Raw genomic sequence first — 9,020 nt, forward strand, 5'->3', positions numbered from 1 at the left:
TGGTGGGAATGAAGAGGAAAAACAGGTACTAGCCCAAAACCCTAAACCTGAAACTTACCCTAAACCTGAAACTTTTGAAACTCCTAGTACCACAATAACATTGAAAATTCACTTGGAGATCTCTTTATAAGTTCCTTTAGGATTTAGGATTTCTAATTATTTAATCCGGCGCTTGCTGCGAAGCCAGAGGAGCGGGCGTTGACTTCGGGAGTAGGGGAGTTTCTATAGCTGGATTTGCGAGACGAGAAAGTACAGACATCGGGGGCAAAAGTCTTTGGCGGGCTGATTTGCGCTCTAGGGAGGAATTAACAGGCTAAGCTTCAATTTTTATGTTCGGAGGAATGTCGGGAGATGGAGATAATGCAGGGTAAAGGGATTTAAACTTATGGGATGGAAGCATGCATGGATTCCAAAGTTTTAAAGGTCTTGGTCAAGCTCATATAGGGAGCCAACATCTCGACAAGAGCTACTATCTCAGCACATGCTCCGACGCAGGTGAATTTAGATCTCCCTCATATGGATCTGAAACTGATGGATTGGCCGCGTATTTGACTGGTTGCACTTGATTGAGGGTGCTCAAGTAAGGAAGAGACTAGCAGGATATTTGACGGGGGTTGAGCCAAATAGTGACAATGCTGGGAGGGATGAGTGGAGGATCACGCATGGTTGCGTTGCACCTGGCTTCTCAATTCGTTGGTTTCATCGACTGCCTCATTAGTGGTTGACATTCAGAAGGTGAGCGACATTTGGGCAAAGTTGAAGAAATTCTATGTCGGAGCTAAGAATCAAATGAGGGCGTTCCAGATTCAACGTGAGATAGAGATAGTGGTTTAGGGTGATAGATCGATTTAGGAGTACTCTATAGACCTAGAGCGCTGTGGCAAGATCTTGATCACTTATCACCTATGCCTAGCTGTGTTGATCTGGGGTGCAAGAAGGGAGAGATCTTTGCACACATGAGGACTATGCAGTTTCTGGCTCATCTAAACTTGGCCTTTGATTAGAGGAAATCGGTCTCCTAGCTCAGTGACTATTCTTACACTAGATGAGGCTATTGTTACAAGAGGGTCGCATGAAGCTACACACTTAGTCGAGTGATTTTTCGAGTGCACGATCAACATTAACTGCTATGAGCCCAGGTACGCTAGGTGTCCAGGGGGAGACTCACAAGTGCTACAACTACGGTGAAGTTGGCCACCTGAGCAAGGCTATCCTAATCCACATAAGGAGAGATAGACAGGTGTACTTGGATAAGGTGGAGGTCATGGTCATGGTTGTGGGGGCTGGAAATGTGGAAGAGGGGGCTATCAGACAAATCTGATGATAGCAGAGGACGAGGGAGAGACATGTGTGATCTTTACTAGTGAGGATCATTGATCATTAGTGTCTGAGTGTCTGGAGCTGTTGAAGAAAAAGTAGAAAGTAGCACGAGATGGAGCTGAAGATCTTTCAAAGTCATCAACATGAAGAGGTAACATTGACACTTATGCTCGCTTCAGAAAAGGTACTTGTAACACACTTGGTTTTGTCTCTACTTTTACCACAAAATCATCAGAATGGATCATAGATTGTGGTGTTTCTTGTCACGTGACAGGTACTGTTGGAGAGTCCCTTCATATACTCATATAGTAGTACTAAAGAGTATATAGACTGCTGATGGTACAACGTAGCCTGTAGTTGATAAGAGTACAATAAGATGTACCAATCATATGATTTTGTCCAATATTTTGCATGCTCATTTTCTATTAAACCTCTTATTTATTAGTGTCATTTATCTTCAGTTAAAATGCATTGTTTCTTTTGATATTCCTCAAGTGATCTTCAATATAAAGAGACAGGCCATACACTTGGGGTTGGAACGTGGCATAGCAGACTCTAGTACTTGAATTGAGAGATGTACTCAACTCTAGCATCTATGGTGGAAAGTGCTGCAGTAGGAGAATCTAGGAGGAACTCTCGAGCATGTGTTACTGCTACATCTCAGACGTATGAGACAATGTAGTCTTAGTTTACTAAATCGGTTGTATCCATCTATATATGAAAAGACAAATAAGAAGAAACTGATGTGTGATGCTTTTGATTTTGACAAGCTTACTAGGAGCTCTTATGTCAGTTCTGGAAATAGGAGCTCTTGTCAGTTTTATTTGATACATTTTGATATATGGAAACTTTATTCTACTAATTCTATGAATGATTATCGATATTTTGTTACGTTTTTTGATTGTTTTTTTTGTGTTATCTGGATATACTTGATAAAACAAAAGAGTGAAATGATTGCTTGCTTTAAAGATTATCACGAGATAATCCATACCCAATATAGTGTTGTTGTGAAGACACTGCGTTCTGATAATGAGACATAATATATCAACAAAGCATTTGGGGACTACCTGTCAGTTCAAGAGATATAACACCAAACGACATGCCCATCACACCAGCACGGAATGGAATAACATAGAGGAAGAATTGACATTTTCTATAGGTAGCTCGGAGCATGATGTTACACACCAACACATAATGAAATAACAGAGAGGAAGAATTGATTTCTTCTATAGGTAGCTCGGAGCATGTTATTGATAATGAATGTCTCACAACATTTATGAGGGAAAACAGTGTTGACAGTCGCTCAATTGATTAATAGGATATCCTCAAAAGTGCTGGAGTAGAAATCTCTTTGTCAGATGTTGAAAGGAGACATTAGTGGAATCCTTCCATTAAATGTATTTGGATGTGCATGCTTTGTGAAAGACAATTGGCAATCTTTAGGGGAGTTAGATCCTAAAGCTGTGAAATGTATGTTCTTGGATTATTCTGTCACTCAGAAGGTTTATTTCTGATGGAGCCAGTTGAGAAGAGGCTCTTTATGAGTATGGATGTGTCATTCAAAGAGTTTGAACCATATTAATCTCTGGAGATAACATACACTAGAGATATGAGACTAGAGAAATGAATAGTAGTGGTGATAGAGTTGTGCAAGTGAGAGTAATCTCATGTCAATTGAAGAGATCAAAATCAAAGAGATTGAACCTAGAGGTGCTGAGATTCAGGTTGAAGGTGAGTTAAGGGTATATTCATGGAGAAAGAAGCAAACTGAGGGAACAGAGTCCACAGTGCCAACAAATCTCTTATCTCGGTTTTCTCCAACTCTTGAGACTTCTATACCATTCACCTTTGATTCAAAACTCCTTGGTGATATTATTCCTCCTACATCCACTCTTACCCCCAATATTAAGGAAGACCTCCTGCAGCAATGCGAGACATTTTCCTAATCGTTTTAGGTGGGAACTTGATATTGCGAGCTTTATTTGTTATTGCAACATCTCGCCTTTGAATGGAGCATTCATTGTATCATTGGACTCTATCTCTATATCCAAGTGTTGGCAAGTTGGTAAAGAGGATCTCAAGTGAAAAACAACGATGCATGAAAAGCTTGGTGCTAGCAGGGAAGAAGAGAGTTGGATTCAAGTATATTTTCACGGTGAAACAAACTCCATAAGGGAAGGTAGAGAAGTATAAAGCTCGACTAATGGAAATAGAGTACAGCCAGAAGTATAGCGTTGACTACCATGAAACCTTCACACCGGTTAGAACGATTAGCACAGTGAGGACACCGACTTCTCGGGCAATGAATGGTGGATAGAGAATCCACAATTGGATATGAAGAATGTTTTTCCTCATGGGGAGCTACTGGAGAAGGTATATATGGAGATACCAGTGGGTAAGGTGTGTAGGCTCAGGAAGTCACTGCATGGCTTGAATTAGTCTCCTTGAGCTTGTACGTGACATAGAGGACTCTGGTATTTGGATCGAGAAGACTCAACTTTGACAACTATGGTGAAAAGTGCTCAAGTAGGAGAACCTAGGAGGAACACTGAGGATGTGCTACTACTACATCACAAATGTATGAAATATTCTAATCTAAGTTTACTAATTTGTTGTTATCATCTGTGTATGAAAAGAAAAATAAGGAGAAGCTGGTGTGTGATACTTGTGAGTTTGACATGCTCACTAGTAGCTCTTATGTCGGTTATGTGATTGAGAGCTCTGGTGTGTTTTGTTTGATACAGCCTGATGTATGAGCACTTTATCCTACTAGTTCTATGAATGATTATCGGTATTTTGATACGTTTTTTTATTGCTTTTTTCATGTTACCAGGATATACCTGATGAAACAAAAGTGTGAGGTGGTTGCTTGCTTTAAAAATTTTCACAAAACAATCCAGCCCCACTATGATGTAATTGTGAAATTATCGTGATCTGATAATGAGACATAATATATCAACAAAACATTTGGGGACTGCTTGTCAGCTTAAGGGATACAATTCCAAACCATATGCCCATACACACCAACACAGAATGGAGTAAATGAGAGGAAGAATCAATATCTTCTAGAGGTAGCTCTGAGCATGATGATGACAATAAATGTCCCACGACACTTATGGGGGTAAGCAGTGTTGACAGTCACTCAACTCATTAACAGGATCTCTCAAGAGTGCTGGAATAGAAGTCTCCTTATCAGATGTTGCAAGGAGATAATAATGGGATCCTTCTATTGAAGGTATTTGGATGTTTATGCTTTGTGAATGACAACAGACCATCTGTAGGAAAGTTGGATCCCAGCTGTGAAATTTTTTTTCGTATATTATTTTGTTACTCAAAAGGGTTATGTCTGCTGGAGCTCGATTGAGAAAAGACTCTTTGCGATCATGAATGTGTCTTTCAGAGAGCTTGAACTATACTACACTTTGGAGATGAATCATCTTTTGGTGACTAAACAAACACTAGAAATATGAGTTAAGAGAGAGTAAGAAGTGGTAGTAATGGAGTGATGTAAGTGGAAACAATTTCACGTCCTGTGATGTGGGATGAATCAACTGAGGAGACGAAAATCGAGGTGATTGACCCTAGAGCTGAAGATGAGTTAAGGGTGTATACATGGAGGAAGAAGTACACTGAGGGAGCTAGTCTGCAATGTCTACCAGTCCCTTGCCCCCATAGGTAGTTAGGACTTTAAGGATTTTAATTTAATTAATTTATTTATTCTCTTTTTCTTAACTCAATTTTTAATAGTTAGCAGGTGACAACTTGGTTTAGTGGAAGAGCAAGAAATACTTAGTTATAATAAGCTCAACAACGGAGGCAAAATACAAGTCCATTTCATTAGGTGTTGCTAAGATGATGTGGATGAAAGCCATATTGGTTGAACTCAAAATGCACCAGAGAACTCAAATGAAGTTGTGGTGTGACAATAAGCGACAATCAACATTGCTAACAACCAGGTGCAACATGATAGGGCCAAACATGTGGAGATTTATAGGTTCTTCATCAAGGAAAAACTTAATAATGGACTACTGGAGCTATGTCATTTCTCCACTGGAGACCAAGTGGCGGACTGCCTCACCAAATGACTTGGCTCATTAGCTTTGTCTAGGCTATGTGACAAGATTGACTTAGTGAATATCTTTTGCCCATCTTGAGGGGGAGTGTTGAGATTTGTATTTAATCCAGGATCCTATTTGTAAATAGATGAAGTCTAGTGATTTATTTGTAAATATTGCAACTTGTATGGCTTTTTATAAGTTTGTCATCAATGAAATGAAGGAAGTTTTTTTGAGAATTAATTTCTATTGAACTAATTTAAATCCCCTAAACTTAACTTAGAATAGCTCTATCCTTAATTCATGGCTAGCCACCATTTATTTTTTAATAGAGTATTACTGAGTAGCAAGCCTCCTCTTCTTAAACTTAATTATGTAAGTATTCATAATATTGAGCCCAAATAGCTGGGATGAGATGATGAGGATGATGATGATCATTGTTTGGACCTCAGCTTTCTGAAAAACTTGGAGCATACCATTCACATCATTTAGTTAAATGGGGAATGACAAAGTTATCAGTGCCTTGAACTATATTCTTTTCTAATTTCTGTAACCTAAGGGTTCCTTGTATAATTCCTCAAATTTTTCTCTCTCTTTGTAACCTTTATAAAGCACTTGTAAACTACTTCAAATCCCCTCTTCTAGCTTCTACTCTCATGTATTTTTACCTAAATATGCGTAAATTCTTGCTGTTCGTGCCATATCTTTTAATATCATGCTAAGAGACCTGGAATAAATATAACATTTCTCCTTTACTTGATCACTGTCACAATGACTCCCATACAAACGGTTCCTCATTTTTTTTTTTCTTAATTTTTGGTTTGCTGTAACAATAGAATCTCTTAATAGCGAAGCTTATTCTTACTTTATGCAGGATGGTTGCAATAAAGTTAGGAAACCTTGAGGGCTTGCTGTCAGTTGATGTTAATGATGTGAGTGCTATAACATCTGTTTCAATTTACATGAAAAGCTCTGATTTGGCAAATGACAGTTCATGCATATTACTTCGTTCATGGTCCACCAACAAGTAATATTACTTCATTAACTGTTATGCTACATGTCAGTGATTGACTTCTACCTGAGGAAATGTCTGATCAGAGTTTATTTCTGAAAGAAAAAGCTTATAATTTGAGTTGTATTGCTTAGCTGTCTTTGAGTAGTACTTGACTAGACATATGTGTTTAATTGTAGACCATTATCTGCATCATTCAAAATTCCTCTGTTTGGTTTTTCCTTGATGCAGCTTCATTTTATTATAGATTCTTATCCGCATCATTTAATTCTCTTATGTTTGGTTTTTCCTTGAATACAGGAAGGTAGTTCTAACCTCCAAGCATTTGCGAATGGAACTCTTGATCCTTCTCTGAGTTGGAAGGTATGAATTATGAAACTCTCTTTTATTATTACACCAGACATGAGAATATTTGAAGTTTGGTAATGATTTCAACTTCATAATGCATTATTTGGACTATTCATTTGAGTTCTTTTTTTTGGACCTTTTAAGGATGGATTATGATAAATTTCAAAAGAACTAAGTGAAGATGTAGATGATACCATTTTTCTAGTTAAAGCTAAGAGGCTTAGATGAAGACCTAACTTAGAAGTACTTTGCATAAAATAATATCATGAAGGCTAAATAGAAGTTTAATAAAATTGCTTTTTGCGTCTATCATGTCGTATGGATTAGAGTCTTGGGTAGTTAAGAAGCTGTTGATAGAAAAGTTGAGCAGAGTTGAAAATAAGAATCAAGTTGGATGTGCAACAATGTGAAAGAATGATAGATTGCTAGATCATTATGATTGATATATATTAGGAACATCATATGATCAAGAAAAAGCTGTAAAATAAAAACCTGGATTGTTGGGACATGTACATCATGGGCAAAAAAATTCACCACGAAGATGGGCATACAAAATCAATAATAAAATATCTGTAAGGAAAAGTGGTAGATTAAAATTAAAATGGATAGAGATGCAAAATGATTTGCAGAAATAGATTTATTATCTCATGCATCACTAAGTAAGAAAATTGTAGACCGGTGATTAATAAAACTGACCAAAAATAGTGGGAATTCATAAAGCCAACCAGAAGTTATGATAATACTTCTTATGAGGATAATGAGGATTTCGATAAATTTGTTCTTAACTTTGTTGCTTTTTTGCGTTCGTCAGGAGTTTATGGCTTTAGCTGTCATTTAATATATCTTATGATCATCCTTATTTATATTTAACTTGATTATTAGTAATTTAAATGTCATTCTTTGGGAATAAGTCCTGTAATTCTTTTAGAGCTGAATATTAAATAATGAATGTCCTTTAGCCTCTCCTTAAGAAATCTCTTTTTCATTTCTCTCTACCCAATGCCTCCATTTTGAGAGATTCATTCCTCAAATCTCTGCCCCTCTCTCTTTCTCTCTCTGTCTCTTTTTATTTTTTCAAATTCGAAATAATTTACCATAGTACTACTTTATGCTGCAGGACATTGCATGGCTCAAATCTATCACAAAATTGCCAATCCTGATTAAGGGTATCCTTACAGCAGAAGATGGTAAAATTTGTTTGCACATGGTTCTTTTCTTCTTCTTTTTTCCTCATAAACATAATGAAAAAAATTTGTTCATATAATAAAGTTAATGTAAACAGCTAGGAAGGCTGTAGAATTTGGAGTCTCAGGGATAGTTGTGTCAAATCATGGTGGCCGGCAGCTTGACTATGTGCCAGCCACAATATCTGTTCTTGAAGAGGTAATAATTCACTTTCTTGTGTCTAAAATATTTTCTATTGAAATTTACATACATACCGCACAATCTTATGTATTTATATATCTAACACCCAAAGTTTGATATTTACACTTAAAATGCATTGGTGTCATGAACCTATACACAAAAACGATGTATTTCACTTTAAAAAGTACTATGATGGTGGTATTTTTGATGTGATGTTAAAGATTTTAGTGGTTTGCATGTAAATATGAATTTTTATATGTTAGATGTGTAAATACATAAGAATTGTGTGGTATGTATTTAAATGTCCCCATTTTTTTTTTCAGGACATAGAAACTCTCTCGCTCTCTTTCCTCTCCCCCTCCTTTGTTGTTGGCTAATGGCTATCGAAGTTCATATAGTGAATAGCATGGCTTTGTTATCCTGTATTAATGCTAATATTATGCTTAACTATCATAATCTTATCACTTATTTAAAAAGTTCAGCGGTAGCATTCCTTATTTTGAATCATGGATCACTTCTCATCCCCCCCTCTGATCCATAGGTGGTTCAAGCCGTTTCTGGTGCAGTTCCTGTCCTAGTTGATGGAGGTGTCCGACATGGAACTGATATTTTCAAAGCCATAGCCCTCGGAGCGAAAGCTGTAATGGTATTGCTTCATTTTTTTAAATCAGCATATTTAAATGCTGGGTAAATTTAATTATCATTAGATAATACTGCGTTCGATTTATTAAAACAAAGTATAAATGATGACATAAATTATGCAGCTATAGCTGATGCGTAAACATAGAATTGTCTCAGGTGCTTCATCTGACAATAGAATTATTTAACAACTGAACCTTATGGAAATAAAATGGTAGAAATTGTTAGCGCTGGCGTGGAGTCCGGTCCACCCAACCCGCGAACTCCCGCTCCCGCCCCCG

The 9,020-nt window shown here is 37.2% G+C and overlaps 1 protein-coding gene across 1 annotated transcript in view; it reads left to right on the forward strand.

Moving 5' to 3' along the window:
• Positions 1-9,020, forward strand: part of LOC110028703 (peroxisomal (S)-2-hydroxy-acid oxidase GLO4-like) — a 17,616-nt gene that overhangs the window by 4,550 nt on the left and 4,046 nt on the right. The window contains exons 7-11 of the mRNA XM_020730668.1: positions 6,250-6,307; positions 6,688-6,750; positions 7,853-7,922; positions 8,018-8,118; positions 8,642-8,746. Of these exons, the coding sequence (XP_020586327.1) occupies positions 6,250-6,307; positions 6,688-6,750; positions 7,853-7,922; positions 8,018-8,118; positions 8,642-8,746 (397 nt within the window). The remainder of the gene's footprint in view (positions 1-6,249; positions 6,308-6,687; positions 6,751-7,852; positions 7,923-8,017; positions 8,119-8,641; positions 8,747-9,020) is intronic.

Source organism: Phalaenopsis equestris, unplaced genomic scaffold (assembly GCF_001263595.1).
Source record: "Phalaenopsis equestris unplaced genomic scaffold, ASM126359v1 Scaffold000522, whole genome shotgun sequence".
Lineage (NCBI taxonomy): Eukaryota > Viridiplantae > Streptophyta > Magnoliopsida > Asparagales > Orchidaceae > Phalaenopsis > Phalaenopsis equestris.